This window comes from Phalacrocorax carbo, chromosome 7 (assembly GCF_963921805.1).
Source record: "Phalacrocorax carbo chromosome 7, bPhaCar2.1, whole genome shotgun sequence".
Classification (NCBI taxonomy): domain Eukaryota; kingdom Metazoa; phylum Chordata; class Aves; order Suliformes; family Phalacrocoracidae; genus Phalacrocorax; species Phalacrocorax carbo.
In genome coordinates this window covers 36,914,506-36,931,081 of record NC_087519.1, presented here as the reverse complement: position 1 = coordinate 36,931,081, position 16,576 = coordinate 36,914,506, and the positions used below count along the sequence as shown (strand labels likewise).

At 41.8% G+C, this 16,576-nt stretch overlaps 1 protein-coding gene across 3 annotated transcripts in view; it reads left to right on the top strand.

Annotated features, from left to right (window-relative positions):
• Window positions 1-16,576, top strand: part of DIS3L2 (DIS3 like 3'-5' exoribonuclease 2) — a 196,349-nt gene that overhangs the window by 48,158 nt on the left and 131,615 nt on the right. For all 3 annotated transcript variants that reach the window (XM_064457483.1, XM_064457485.1, XM_064457484.1), the window contains one exon: window positions 12,260-12,494. In XM_064457483.1, coding sequence (XP_064313553.1) covers window positions 12,260-12,494 — 235 coding nt within the window. The remainder of the gene's footprint in view (window positions 1-12,259; window positions 12,495-16,576) is intronic.

Below are 16,576 nucleotides of genomic sequence, written 5' to 3'. Positions count from 1 at the left end.
TTTTGGATAGGCATGGGTAACCAAATTGCCAAAGATTCTTATTAGTAAGTGCCTGAAACTGATGAGGAGGTAGCTATGCTGTAGTTACAACCACGGAGTCATTCGGGATTTTGCTTCTGTTTTGCTGTTTTAATGATATTCCTAAGTATGATACAGCAGAATGATGTTTTAGGACATCTTTAAATAGGAATTCGATAATTGCTGCGATTAGTGATGAGCCTGTTAGCTTTGTGTGTAGAAGTAAGAAATCGATTTCTCCCAATGGCTAAAAAGTGGTGCTTTGTTTTTGGAACTGTGGGGAATTTGTTTACATCCTATCTTAATTTCAACTAGCAGCTGTAAATAAACTAATACTGCCCTTCAGTTATGTGAGTGCCTGCTGTGAAAGTCTGATCTACTGTTGTGAAACCCTGAACACGGTCTGTGTGGTTAAGCCTTAGTCCCTGGGTGGGAAGAAGAGAGAAATCCTCCTTCCGTTCACAGAAAGCTAACTGGTGTGTTAGTGTTTCTGATAAGGCCACTTTTAACCTAGGTGAAGTGTTTTGAGACATTAATCTGCACATCTACACGTAAACAAAATATCATCCCCATTTTCTGAATGGAGAAATACCCCACTCACTTTCTCCTGGGATAACTGCCTCCTCAGCTGCCTTCATGTGTTTTTCTTTGACATGCTCTTGCTTTGATACCCATGAAGCAGAGCAACTCAAGAATCTTAATTTATGAAAACTGTCAGGTATTTGTGTGTGTGCTCTTACCATAGCTGCTTTTCTATTTTCAGCCTTCTTTTACACTCGGACTCTGCCTTGCTAGCCATGTGAAATTCAGCTGTAACGTCTTTAGGACAGAGTATGCAGATCTGCCTAGCACAGTGTCAAATAGTGCAAACTAGGCAAGATGGTTTGAATAACTTACCAAAACGCATGGATGATTGAGAGCAGGATTATTTTTCTTATGCACTTTGAAAGGAACCTGTTGAGAGTCTGACAGATGTGGAAGTCTGGGATTTCCTGGCTGTAATAGTGATTTAATACGAAGGCAGTCCCACCTGCGCTTTCTAACCAGGCATTCAAGGACTCCTCTGTGCGTTTGAGTGAATTGGTCTCTAAGTCAGGAAGCCCAAATAAATGGATTTTTAGCAGGTTTAGGTCACAGGTGGGCAATGTTCCCTGTTTGAAAACCCACACTGTGTATTTGCAGGAATCTTTGAGCAAAATGTGCTGCTGTCATCTCCTTCCTCTCCTCCACAGGCACTTGGTGCTTTATGTTGCAGTGAGATGCTGTCCAGAGTCAGAATTTGCTGATATCAAGTGTGAAGGAGGATGATTGGCTCACAGCTTTTCTTCTCTTCAGAAATGACTTTAAGGGACACAGAAGGCTCTCAACAGTAGAGGAAGCTGTTACGTTTTATCCCCAGTGAATCATCTGATTTTCTTTTCCACGATTTACCATGCTGGCAGGGATTATCTCCTCCAATTCCTCTCCTCTGTGGGTGGTTCTCTTCAGCTGTGACTGTCCTGTTCTGCCACAGCTACCCCTGAGCACAGAGCCTTTTCAGTGCCCATCCCAGGGTGATGGGGAAGGTACTGAATTCACAGTGGTCTTGGTGTGAATGACTGGAACTGGCAGCAGTGCAGCATACAAAAATACACTTAACCTGGTGGTTGGTTGATGTCTCAAGCCACTTCCTAGAGGATGGAGCTGCTGGTAGTGAGAAACCACTCTGGCAGATGGTACCAGCTGGCTCCTCTATGGAAAGTGTAGTGTTAAAATGGACTTCCAGTCTTCTGCTGCTAAAAGTCTCTAAGTTTCCTGGGATACATCTCCAGCACCTGTTACGAAATCCCTTCCTTCACACCAAAACATGACTATCTGCAAAGGAAGTGCTGGCTCATTTTATACTTTAATAGTATCATGCTGGCCTTGGGGGAGGCTATTGTTCTTGGTTGGAGCCATATTTTAATACAATTGAAATCTGATTTCGGAATTAATGTAGATGCCAGTTTCCCTGGTGTGACATGGTAAAGACCGTAGGAGTAGGATCCAATTTTGCTGGGCTCATTTGGTGGGATTGGGGGAGGCATAGTGGGATGTACTCAGCCTGGAGCAGCTGCATTTTGCCTTCTGTGTCCTCAAAGCAGCAGTTGATCACAGTGTAAGTGCAAGAATGTTTCTGCAGAAAATAAAATGAAATAAAGATAGGGCAGCCCAGCTGTTGTCTGAATGCAGCCGTAAAGATGGATGACTGGAAAGGCTAAGGAGCTAAGAACTATGTGAAGCACTCCTAGAGTGGGAGTCTTCATGAAACGTCAGCAATGACTTGTTTAGGTACCTGATGCTCTTCTCCCACTGTGTGAATAAATAAGCAGACCTGGGCTGATGGAACGCACCAGTCAAAGGAAGTTCCCACTGGGACATATATACTCTGAAAACTTCTATAAATTGTTCTGTAATATGGCAGTTTCCATTTATGGGTTTTCATAATAAGAGGCTTATTGGCAACCAATAATGCAAGTTAACCGTGGAAATTTCTATTGCTTTTCTTGGCCCCCATGCACTTCCTGAACAGTGTGTGCTTTGTCCCAGGTGTACCGTTCTGGGCTTTGAAAGTGTGTCAAAACATGCGCAGGGCTGAGACCCCTGGGAACTGGCACTCGAAGCCTGATCAAAAGGAACAACAAAAGAAGGTGAGGGGCTTAAGGCAGGAGCCCCAGTGTGTTAACTCTTGGTTGATCTGTGTGTTTCCAGCCTTGATGAGTTAAAGTGCTGATCACCAGTGAGAGATTTTTGTAGACATATGGGAAATTGTTCTTACACAGTTCTGAACAAAGCTTCAAGACCTACATAGCCTAAGGAGGTATAGGTATGCAAATATCTTGGATAGCCCTTCCAGTACATTTCGATTAGTTTGCATTGTCAATCCACTTTCCTCTTACGGGCACGTGCGGGTGCAGGCATGTATGGTTTATGAAATGTTGAATAAGTCTTCAAAGAGTATCATTGTTTCCAGGAAATATGTTTTTCATACATACTTTTATTGTTTAAAAAAAAAGGGCAGTAATGGATAATACTTGGGGTTTGTGTGAGCCAACGGTGTGGATTTGCTTGGCATTGCAGCTTTCAAATGATACACACTCAGCACAAGTAGATTCTTTTCTGATTACATGCAAACACTGTGTAACAATTACATCTTTTAAAATATATATTGATTCATGGTATTGTCTTGAAGTTGCAAGTAATCCAAAAGCCTCTCTGCTTCTTTAGATCAGATACAAACTGGATATCTTTCTGCAGTAGTTCGCTGAAAATGCAGTGATTTCAGAGAATCATACCTTTGAAGATGTAACCTTACATTGCTCTCTTCCTCTAATCCACCCCTCTTGAATGATTTATTCTAGGGACTGTGCATCATAGGTTTTGTCCTGGCACCCATTCCTGTAGTGTTGCAGTGCCTGTCCACATTACCAGAAAAAGATGGCTGGGAGACAGGTTTTTTTTTTTTTTAAAAAAGTTAAACCAAAAAGAAAAGAACACACACGCAAAGAAAAGAAAACCAGTTCCAGTTAGTAGAGAGGGTTTTGCTGCCAGTGTGGATGGGGCATAATTTGATTTAAATGACCTTTGAAAAACAGTTCTCAAAATTGTTCCATGCATTTTCTTCCTGGCGACTGTTGAAAATATGGAGCCGAATATTTTCTGTGATGTTTCAAACCAATATGTTCTGGCAACCTCATAGCTGGGCCCTGTGCATTACACTCTTGTTTCCAGTTCACTGTGGCCTGGAGTGCAACACACAGCTCATGAGATGCACCAAAGTGGGAGGTCTTGCGAGGAGCAGGCAATACAAAGACCCAAGGTACAAGGAACATTTCACTGGGGTCCAGCAGGGAGGCTGCCAGTTTTAAGGGCCTCTTTTATGAACAGAATTTGCTTGTAGGAGATGGAGGAACTATGTGTGCCTCATCAGATTTTGTGAGTGTGTAGGAGAAGGTTGATTTCTGGGTGTTGTTAAAGGCTGGATGCTGAACTAGATCTTTTGCACCTCCCCAGGGTCAAACTTTTTTCACTAGAGAGATTTGCTGTACAGATGATGGGCCATGGATAAGTATTGATCGTTGCTTTAAGTGTGACAACATAGAGCTGCATAAAAGAACAGTGTGTGGGTTGGGAAGCTGTGGCTGGGACACAAGGTCTTTGCTCTGTCACTTCTGCTCCAGGGACTCCTGTGTTTTGGGAATGTGTGTGGGAAGGTTAGTGCAATAGCAGTAGGTATTCTGAAAACAGAGGCTGTCTTTTTAGCACCAGATCAAATCCTGGGGGTGGCAGCAGGAGTGGAAAGTGTGGAACAAGTTTGTTGATCTGGCTATAATACACAGCTGTTTGTAGTGCTGTTGGGAGTCCTTAACAGGTTGGTTTGCCTACAAAGGAGATCATGCTGTGTTCCCTGCAAGTGGGCACAGGGACACTGTGATTCCCCACGTCTCCTTGACACTGTTACCCTCAGCATGTCTAAATATCACAGAGCAGCTCTGAAGTATGAATCCCCTCAAGCCCAGAGAGAGATCTCTCACAGGTATCCCCAAGTAATTATTGGGAAAGGTTGTACAGACCTACCATGGGCCTATTATGACCCTTTACCAGCTCTGCTTTCAAAGCAACTTGGGGCAAGGGGTCCTCTTTGCACTCGGATATTTCTTCTGCAGGCTGCAGAGTGGCTCCTTTTTGGACTTCTGGAGTGGTGTCACCCACTCCACTGGTGCCATGGCACGTGGGGTACCTGTGCTGTACAGGGAGCAGCTGCTTCTGGCAGCATTTTTTGGAGAGTACAGAAGGCAGGACTGTACAGATGGAGCTGTTTAATTTATCCTGTTAGGAGAACCAGATGAAATGAACTTGAGGGAATGTGGTCCTAGGACTGTGTGTCCTACAGGAAGCAGTACAGGAGCAAGACTTGGGAGCAATGGGCCTGGGAAGACCCCAGAGAGGTGGCAGGAAGGGGTGAAGGCAGGAGTAGATTGAGGAGAGACGGGGGCAGAGGCAACGGTCTCCTGCTTGGTGATAATGAAGTGTTGATAAACATGTTTGGAAGCAGACTGTGGGTGTGGGATGAGGGCCAGGGCAACATGAGCGGGGAGCTTTCAGAGGCAGGGCAGAGACCAAATAGGGCGTGGAGATACATAGTGAGGAGGCAGTTTTTGTTTTGCCTTCAGGATTCAGAAAGGTCAGTCTCGAGAATTTTCCCTGTTGATGCTTTTCCACTTGTTATTCTGGTTATTTATGCAAGGTCGTGGGAGAAGGACTTGAGCTGCACTTGGAGGAGACACACTGTAACCTGTGATGTTTAAGTACGGCCTGAGGCACAGAGAGAAGATGAGTGAACTGTTCAGAAATCAGGTTTATTGGTGGAAGCAGGATGAAGTAGTGAGAAAAGGTGGCTGTTTGGAGATATGTGGTTTTTTTCTGCGGTTAATTCTGTTGTGTAGCTGGCTGACAAGCCTGGATATAGGGCTGTCTGCTTGGTCTGGACTAAACCTGGATGCTCAGTCTGATTACTTGAATTAACTCTGTAGTAAAAACTCACTTTGCTGCAGGTTAGTCTGAGCAGAGAGGATACAGGATGCTGCTGAGGGCACGGGAGATGGCTTTGGGGATTCAGTAGGTTTGATGGGCATATTGCAGATATGCTACTAGATTTTGTTTTGAAAACACATGCATTACATTTTATGTGTTTCTCACTCACCTCTCACCTCCTGCAGTGCGAGCGAGTCAGAGAAGAACTCTGAAAAGTTGCAGTTTCCAAGAAGCCTTTGTGTACTTAGATCATTGACTGCTTTGAATCCACAGGCAGGATGGCTTTCTAGTGACTGCCGTGACAAAACTGTGTGTGACATCTGGGAGCAACAGACCCTACTGGGGAGGAGCAAGTAACCTTTCCTAGTCAAGAGGAGAGATTTTGGTTTGGATGTTTTTATGATTATTGCATCCAATGTGATGCCTGGAATGTAAATTATGATGTGCTGTTTAATATAAAATAGCTATCCTGCAGGCTGTTAGCAAGTGTTTCCAGTGATTTAAAATTAAAAGATTGTAAAAAAAAAAGACCAAAAAACAAACCAAAACACAAATCCAAAAACAAACAGCAACTCAAACCACAACAAAAACCCCCACTCTAACCTTATTGCTATTTTATAAGTAATGCCATAACTGGTCCTACTGAGACTAGTCACCTTTACTGAGTTGTTGTCTTTGCCAGAGCTGTTTGGTGTATGTGGGATTATAAAGAGAAAGAAGGGTGATTTGGACAGGTGTTTTTTCTCTTATTGGAAGTGCCATCCTTTCTTTAGCCAAGAAGGAGCTAGAGTGAGCCAGCCTTTGTTTCATTGCTGTTTTCAGAAAAGCAAAACTCTTCCTTGCAATATTTATGGTAGCTTGGCTCTAGCATGTATGTATGAGCTGTGACAGCATTCTCATGTTAGCCAGGCTCCGTTCCTACTCCCTCGTGAATGAACATTAGGGAACCGGCTTTTAAGTGAAGCCTGTTTAATATGGCAAAAGCTGGGAGACTAATAGATGCAGGTGTTCGCAGTAGTGGTATGAAATGTGGTGTTTGTATTAGTGTTGTGGTAGCAACGGTCTTTTTAACGGTGAGATGGTAACTTGGTCCAAAGCCCCTGTTTTCAGCTGTCTTCCTTTTGAAATAACCACTTTCAACTTGTTTCTGTTTCTCAGACTTGTTGCTTAACTCAAGCTCAGCTGCAGAGAGGACCAACAACCAACCTAAACTTTGTCCCTCTACCCAGTATTGAGCATATTAACTTGTCTATAGTTAAAGAAGAACTTGTGTTTGACCAAAGGTTTTTTTGGAAGAAGGGCATTTGGTTTGCAGACCTCAGGAGGTAGACTTGTGCTGAAGACCTTATTTCCCTTATAGCTGTTCCCATGTTTAGTCCTCCCCATTTAATATTAGCTTCCTGTCTGCTATCAATCTATCTTCAGCTTCCATTTGCTGGTGAATCTATGGCACCTTCCTGTAGTAGTGTGAGGAACCTCTTTGTGCATTGTCTGTTTGCCTCAGTGAAGAGTTACCATCAATTGCTTGTCACTTCTAAAATCTTTCTGATAAATTACACGTTTTGGGCTTGGTTACTCATGATGAGGCATTTTACTGGGTTTTGACTGACTTAGGGAGAAGAAGAGGTATTGTGCTATATCATCTCCATTCTTCCCCAGCATCCTTATGAAAATACATGTTGCACAAGTCTGGCATCTCTCAGCAGTGCAGCATTACAGAGCTAAGCTTGCTTTCACTGCTTATAATACTAAGGATCCCATTGCTGAGGTTTTTGTTCATTAGAAATCTTTCACATTCTTTTCAGAGTCAGCAATTTCCAAGGCAGACCCATTCACAGGCATGTGTTGCATATTCTTAGATATTTGAGTTTACTTTTGGCTATTCTCAAACATTCTGGATTCAGATCAGCCTTGTTCACCAATTGGACCTGACTGCTCTGCAAGTCTTTGTCATCTGCGAGTTTTATTACCAGTGACTTAGTATTTAGTTTCAAGTTATTGGGAATGCTTGGCCTACTGCAGACCTCTGTGGAATACCACCAAAAACCTAATTCCCAGTGGACTGTTCTGTGTACTTGTGGGTTTCCTACTGCATCTTCATTGCAGGACCTTCTTTGGGGGCTTTGGTGAATTTTGGAACAACAAAAAGGATACCTCACAAGGGGTCTGGCTGACCAAGTTTGGCTAATGTGCTAAGAGTCATAAACGTAGTCCTTCATTATCAAATCTAATCACTTTTTTTGTTGTTTTGATTTTTTTTTTTTAGAATGAGTCGTGTCTATTTGTTGTTTCTTCTTTAAGCGGAAGCAAATGCTGTCTTTGAATTTCTGAAGCAGTCCTGCTATGGAAAAAGGACAGCAAAAACTGAGCACAAGTCGTTGGATGTTTAAAGAAGAATCTAAGATGCTCTCTGCTTGAACTAATAGTGATGTTCTGGAGCATGGTGGGCGAGTTTGACCTGAAGAATCCCAAGAATAGAATGCTCTAGTGGAAATGTCTAAAATTCAATATTTTAGTCCCTCTTTTTAATATCAGCATTTTGAGCAAGGTGAAAAATTTCACCTTCATTCAATCTGTGTCCAAAACAGCTGTAGGGAAGATGATCCTGCTTCCTTACCTGCAAGATGCTTTCAGAGAAGGAGGCCTCTTCACACAAGCTTCTGTTGTTGAAAACAGTGACCTTAGCCACGCAAGGTGCACCCGTCCAACTGTGTCTAGTCCAGCAGTTATCCATGCCTCATCTTCACATCTATGAGGATTCATGGATTACTTTTAAGGATCAGAGATTAATAAGGAAGAAAAGTAAACCTATTAGTATCAGGCTTAAACACTTTGGGGCTTGGTGCACTTATTGGAAAAAGCCTGGGGGTTAATAGCTCAAAGATGATTGAAAATCACTGGTCTGCTTCAGTAGTTTGACATTATAGACTAATGTATGAGTTATTAACTGTTGCTATTGAGGAGGCAGCAACAAAAACTCCATACCTGATCTGAGAATAAACAGGCCTGGGCTTTGTCCATGTGTGGATATGTGACTTAGGTGGAAAGTCTGTGAAAAGCTTGGAACTAACAGGGCAGGTATAAGATTGCTTCTGGCAGAGGAATTAGTTTCTCCTGCAGCTCAGGAGGTAACCCTTGTGCTTTCAGATGCACAGACTCCTGGTTCAGTTTTCTGTTGGAACAAATTCCTCCTTAGTAAGGACAATTGTTTGTTTGATGGCTACTTCAAGACTGGGCTGGATGCAGCAAGGTAATTGGTCTGCTGTCCAGATTGTATGTATCCATGCCAGGATGTACTTCCCCACTAGCTGTTTTTATTACATTTATGGTTGAAATGGGATTTTCATTCAAAGATCTTGTGTTCAGTCAGCTATGACTTTACAAACTAATCACTGTGGGGTAGAAACTTGATGCTTGTTCAGTGATAGGTATTTGTTTAAAGTTGGAAGAAAACTTATTCAGCTATTCAGGATCAGACATTCAAATAAGGAACTGACTTTCATCAAGATGTTTATTAAAAGTTGTTTGGTTTTGTGTTTTTTAAATTAAGCATATGTAAGTAGTATAACCATAAAGTTGACATTTGACTTCCCAGGTCAGGAAGTTAAGGTCCTTTAAGGGGCCTTAACCATGCATTGTGGGATGTTTGCATGGTAGTATGGTCATACATTTCATCCATATGCAGCGTGGGGGAATCCCCTCCTTCTGGGTCCAAGCAGAGTCCAGCTGCATTGTCAAAGAACGATGCTCTGTGCTACACATATGACTACATGATAGGCTTAGCCAATTGTGTATTTGATTTATTCTGTACCTCTGATAAGTACCAAAATATTATAACAGTATGTGTTATGTCATGTATGAGCTTCAATAGCATAAGAAGAAATAGGAGAGTGCAATATCATCACTTTCTGGTTTCCGAGATGCTGCACATAAGAAATGCTTATTCTGTCATGGCTCGTATACAGAAGGACCCTGCATTTTGGAATCTGTGTGATGAGCTCATGTTGGCCAGCCACTCTGATCATCATAAAATGGAGTAATTGTATCCATTGAGCTCCTGATTTTGAGAAGCCTTATGCAGCTTTCCAGTCTTGTGATGTACAGCTTCCCTAAATTTTTGGTGTGATGTAAAAAATCTTGGGTCAAATTCCCTGCTCTGTTATGTATGAGGTCAGCCTAAATGATCTGTCTTGGCCTTAAAATGAAAACAAATCCTATCACCCATGCTTGCCAGCATCTGGACATTTTGCTGCTCTGTGCTGTGTAGAGGTCATGATTTTGTGGACTCTGGAAAACTTTACTTAAAAATCCATTTGCAAATCCATAAGGAAATGTGTGACTCGGAGCTTAGGTAGTCACAGCTGCAGTATCATGCTAGCTAGCGACAGCAGTGTGTATCCTCTAGCTTGGGGGAAGCACAGTAATTTTAGCATATAACATTTAAAAAGAAATCCATATCTGCTGCCTTCTTTAACACAACATAAACTCTTCAAGCACTTCACTGCATTACATATAGAAAGCTTTGTAATTTAGCACCCGAAACACATCTCACACTCTCCAAAGAACTACTTGGAGAGAAAGAAATTCAGGCAAAGCCTAAAGGGGTTGAAGAAAATGAACTCCTGCTGCAGTTGCACACTTGCACACATCTGGTGCAATTGAAATTTAAGAGCTGAATACATTCACATCTGACCATAGTAGGGTCCAAACAATACTGTTGACACTGGTTTTCATTTTGGATAGGCACGCTGGCAGAGTCGCTAGCGTGTGGAGCCTTGTCAGCTCTCTAATCTAATAGACTATTCTTGCCCAGACCATTGTGTGTCAGTATTTTATGTACCAAATGTAGCTGGTTTAATAAATGGCTATTTTCCCTTTTTGTCACAATTTCATGTTTGAGTTAAAATCTGCTATGGTAACAAATTACATACATATTAAAAAATGAAAATAAAGATGGAAAGCAGAGTCACAAAAGGTAACAAGAGTTCCAAGTAATGTCATTTGAGTTTTTTTTAAAGACTTGAATTCAACCCTGTTTTAAAATTTATTTTATTTGTTATGTGTTGTGAAAAGGTTACAAAGAAATGGGTACCGCTTGAAAGCATGACTATAGCTCTGTATATGTAAAATTGTGAGAGTCTTCCCTGTACAGATCTGATTTGATCAGTTACTGAAAGTTAGTTAGTAAACAATAATTTGTTGAGCTTTTTGGATTGTATTTTTCTTACTTGGAATAGTTGTCTTCAGCTAGGACCTGTTGAGGCTATTTATGCTTATTTCTAGTGACTGTATCATGTCAAGTATGTTACCAGAAAGGTGTGTTTTGGTTTGGATTTTTCTTGTGTTGCTTTTTTTAATTGCATTTTTTTAAAGGGCCCTTCACTTGCCTTGCTGGTGGCATGAGTTGCTGCTGTTGTGTACTGGGTTAGCAAAGCTGAGGACTGGGGACCTTGGAGGAGCATCTCCAGGGAATTACGTGCCTGGCGAACATCAGTGCAAGCTAGAGAGGAGCTTATATGCTGGGAGGGCATTGGAATGGAGTCACCCACTTTCTCTGTGATTTTAATGTTTAGTAGGTTATTTCTTATTCCATGCTGATTTGAATCTTGCACCAAAGTACCGCAGCTTGAGTGAAACTTAAACACTTTTGAAACTAAAACCTGGATCTAGGTTCTAGGGCCAGGTAGGTGCTTGCAACTCACTGTTTGTTGCATGAAGGATTCTAGTAAAGGCACAGACATCTGAGTTATGGACCATTGTGATCATTGTAACCCGAGACGGAACAGTTTCTGCCTCTGTCATGTGCAATGAGGAATGCCATCCAGGCCTGGTGTCTGCTGGGACATGGGTTCTTTATGATTTTGTTTGATGTGATTAAACGTATGGTTTCTCCTCCCCCTGTGCCATTGCTGCACTAAAATGGGGACAGATCTGTAGCAATGGTCAGCTACTTATCTGAAGTATCAGTTAGTTAATGGTTAAGTAATCTGTACTCTAATTAAGTTAATTCCTCTTGGTAATTTAATTAGGAGATTTGTATAAGCAATAGCAATAATTGAGTGCCTTTTACAAAAAGACCGGAGCCTAAAATAGATGTAAAGCTTGATGCCTTACCAAGCTGGCACAGCCCAGCTCCTCCACAGCTCACAGGGCACTGTGTTCTCTGGTCTGTACTTTTTCAGTCTGTTCCTAATTGTGTGTTGGGGAGCTGTCCCGGAGATGTGCTTTGACGTGATCCCAGCGTTCACTGGAACTGTTTGAGTTTTGGGCCTTCCCAGGACAATTAGTGTATCTTGGTGAACAATGGTCTAAGCAACTCATTAAATTGTAGTGTATCCTCCTCCCTTTTTGTGCTTACTCCCAACTTCTGGAGAGCAGCTTAGAGACTTGGCAGGAACTGTATGGTTATGCTCTAGATACGCTTTGGATATGTTATTGCTGCAGTTGAGGTATTGCAAAAGCCATGCCATTCCTGTCTTTATCCTAGTGAGGTACCTCTTTCAGTTGCGCAGTGTCTGCGGCTAATTACATAGCAATTGCAGTGTGCCACCAGCCACCCACAATTCATTGTTAGCATCCTTGGGGATGCAGATGAAAAAGGAAAGATTTTTTTTTTTTCAGTCCAGTGATTTAGCTTGCCTCTTTTTTTTTTTTTTTTTTTTTTTTTAAAAATCCCCTGCTCCTTCAGGTAATAAAGCCAGATGGTAGTGACAAAGAAACAGAAGCCACATATGAATCAGATGTCCCCGAGGATATGTTGGGGACTTGCATTCCTCGAGAGACAGTGAAAGACGATGCTGAAAGTCCGGATGTCATTATAGAAGCTCAGTTTGATGATAGTGATGCAGAGCATGGACAAGACCACTCGCAGGATACATTGGCTGACGACATTAAGAAACTTTCCCTGGATACCGGTGAAAAGGGTGAGTAGATCAGATTGCTGATTTAAACTGTTATTTGAGCAAACTGTTGAAGTATTACTTTGTTGCCTTGCTTTGCTGCAAGATATGAAATACAGGCATAAAAGCTTAATGCCTTATCATTTCTGTCCCTTTCTGCTAAACTACCTTCATAGTTTTGAATGGATATTAAGGACTGGGTTTTATGTAGTTTTGATTGATGCAAAGTAAATCTGTGAAACAGAACTAACACCTTTAGATTTGCAATTCTCAGGGCTGTCTGGAGACTGGTGGTTGCTGTTTAATTCAAGATGCTGCTGTAGCAGTTTCCTTCATCACAGCTTGGCTGGCCAATCTGTGTGTCTCAGTTTTGGGATAAGAATATATTTCCTTGGGGGCAGTTAGGTTTGCTGCTGTTTTCAAACAGTTGAGTTATGAGCAACTTAAAGATTTGGTCCATTTAAAAAGAAAATTGCACTAAAACCTAAAGCCAATTATGTGATCTGTTTTGAAGGCAAACCTATTTTATTCTGAATTCCATCCAAACCATCAAGTGTTGCTTAGGGCAAAATAAAGTAGGCTCCCCTGTCCCAAACTATGCTTATGCTGCTCTTTGCATGTCCTTTCTTGTACTAAATCCCCTCCTGAAGAGCTGTGTGTTGAAAGGATTCTGACAATTAGCTCATTTAACATGTGCCTTCAGCTGCTGGTGAAAAATTTGCCAGGACAGATATTCTGGTTCATTCCTGACGCATGCCCCAGTTGTCCAGAAAAGTCAGCAGTAACTTAGGACATAAGTAGTTGTTGGTCTGTGACAAATCTTAGTGGTGGTTTTAAAGCTGTTCTATTTAATACCTCCTGTTTCCTGAGAGATTGCTTTTGAAGATGCAGATCTCTGCCTATACTGTTGGTAGACGTCCATTTTTCACACCCATCTGTTAATAAAACTGGAAATAACATTTGAGTGGAAGTGTAGTTTTTATGACAAAACATTGGTTTCAGATCATGAATGGAGCTGCCACCTCACCAGTTCGTGATGCCGTTTCCTTCTGGGTACCTCCACTGTCTTTGAGTTACTGCCAGAGTATGTGAACCAACTTCTGCCTTGTTCTGTTACTTTCCGGCATAGAGCTTGAGTTCGGAGTTTTGTCTTGTCTGCAGATGTTTTACGCAGCTAGTTGTTAACCCCATTTTTTTTTGCAGTCTTGGACGCTGTGTTATAGCTGTACACCATTGAGCTGCCACTTTGACTCTGACTTGACAATTCTAAATCTCCTAAAATGCTCCTGAGTTACATGTCGTGTCTGTTGCATCTCTGTTGCTTCTGATAGCAATGTCAAATTAAAATTCAGAGAAATACATTCTAGTTTGACACGGGCATGTAAAATGAATACAGACTTGAGCCAATATTTTACTTTACCTGTATAGCTATGCTTCACTGTAAAGGCTTGAAGAGAGTTACTTTTCTTGATGCATTATAGTTCATTGAGATGCTCTGGAGTGTCCTGTGTTGGGAGTTATCAAATCATCTCTTAAAATATGTGCCATCTGAGTGGTTTTTGCCATTTAATTCTGTCTTTGGAGAATACTTGTAGGGCAGATGTTAGATCAGCTATTGTTTACACAGATGAAATCCAACATACTTTTCCATTGCAGTTGCCTAAGCCAGCTGTTTTCTTTTGTTTTCAAGGCCTTTCCGTGTTCATCCTTAACAAGCCTTGTGGCTGGTGTGGGTGTGCCAGTTAGATTTCTGCTGAGTTTGTATTTTGCTATCACCTCTTTTAATAGTTGCTTCAGCTTCTTTGGCCATATAACCGATACGGATTTTTCTCTAGTTTCTTCTTGCTCTGCTTTTTAATGCCCTCCTTCTTTTATACATATAAAGTTTACGATGCTGCTTTTTCTGAAGGTGTTTTTGAGCAGTTGATGAGTGCTTTGGCTTGTTTCCTGTCTTTCATGCTATTTCTCATATCATCACTTATCCAGATTTTTAAGTCTTGCTTGGAAACCAGCTATAGTTATTCTAGCATCAGTGATAACTGTCCTGAAAAAAGAAAAGATCCTGCCAAAATCAGCCTTCACAGGTGTGGATCAAAAGGCTTTTTTTAAAAGGACTAAACATACACTTTTCCAAGGCAGAACTTAGCTGAGGCCATCCACTGGAATGTGGGACTGGCACTGGGAGGCAGAGTGCTTTGCAGGGTTAGGCTGTAGTGAGTGGAAGAGCCCTTTCCTGTGTAACATGGGCCTCCCCTGGGAGGGCTGCTGGGCTGATGTTGCCCACTGAACTTTCATTTCAAGCTAACCACACATGAGTTTTTCTTCTATGTTACATCCCTTCTGCTGGAAACAACTGCTGCAGCAAACATGGAGAGGTGGATGGGAGATTGAGATCCCATGGGAGGATTTCTTGCTGACCCACCAAAACTAGTGCTTTATTTACTTTCCCCAAGGGCGTTGCTTTGTAGGGTTTGTTACACAGACTCATTGCATGGCCTTATTCATGGGAGAGACCAGGAGAAATAATCTGTGGCCAGTGCAACTCTTAAATGAACACTTGTAGTGGACTTTCTTCTTTTTTTCCCTATCATAGGGCAGCCTGAAGGTTTCAAGCTGGACAAAGATGCCATCAGGGGTATCACATTTAATAAAATAAAATCAAGTAATAGTCTATCATGTTTTCATATGCATGTGATATATGTATATGCATAGATATGTGTGTGTGTGTATGTGTATATATAAAAAAAGATCCACATACATATATAACTGAATCAAAGTCCAAACGAAACGAAAAACCCACCATATTTCTAGGGGTGAAAAATATCCGCAGCTATCCTAATAGAACCAAACCAAAATTTTACTCATTCTGCGGTGAAAAAACAGAGCAATGTTGCTGCAGATGTTACCAGACAGTGCTCAAATCTTTGTGCAAGTACACAAGCTCTGCAGATTGCTGCCTCTCAGTTGCAAGATGGTTTTTGTCCATTCTGATGGAGGGGTAGAATTATGCAGTATCTTTGCTGCTGGCTCATTTCTTCTGCTGCTGATGGTCAGAATGAACCATGAAGAATAGAAGTAGACATGTCATTTGAATAAGAGCACGCTGGATTACGCTGGGAATGCAGGCTGGCTTGATATCTTTTCTACCCTGGCTTGTGTCCCATCTCTCATTGTGGCTTTGTTCCTCTTCAGATCACCAATCACCCCCTCCAGCTCTAGTTATACACTGGGGCAAAGAATTTCAGGTTGGCCCTTGCTGTCACAGGCTCTGAAGCATGAAACATTGTGTATGCTGATTACGTCCCAGACTTGAGTGGACTGAATTTCCCTGAGGTCACTGTACGTTGGGCTTCCTATGCCTCTGTGGGGCTTTAAAGCGAACTGGTAGAAATTGTTATGCTTTGGGTTGCAGGCTGCGATTCAGATGTTGGATCTGTCTTCACTAAGTGCTGCAGTTAGGAGAGCTGTGCTTCCTGCCCTTCTGTTCCTAAACCCCCAGAAGAAAAGGGATAAGCAAGAGGGAAGTCTACAGAAGTGAAGAGGATATCAGCCCGTGTACTTTCTGGTGCTCACAAAAGTGCACCAGTCTTGCTTTGCTCAAGGATATTTAAATAAAAGTTCATAACTGGTGTCACTATGCCAGGAGCTGTCCTGGTCAAACGAGTTTGCTCTGCTTTTCTGAACTCTTCTTGCAAGGAAGTTGGGTTGAAGATTATCTTCAGAAAAGTGTCTGATCTAGGAAGTGATGAGACATTTTCCTCTCCAGCACGCTGTTCTACACAAAGAGTAATATTATCCTGTTCCACAGTTAGATTTTCTTAATGCTAGGTTTTGGTCACTGGAGGTAGGTCTTTTTTAGCAAAGTTGGAAACCTCTTTCCTCTTGCATTTTCAGCTGTATCTCCAGGGTGTAAATATCTCTAGAAGCTGAACAAACTTTCTCAGTTTTTTTTTTTTCCTTTACAAAGAGCCCCCTGAGAAAGTTTCTCAACTCCTGTACTAATGTACTTCAAACCCTCTCTAGGGTTTCTATGCCCTGTTGAAATGCAGGCAAAGAACAAGACAATAGTATCCTGGCACTAGTCTGAACAATATTGTGTACACAGA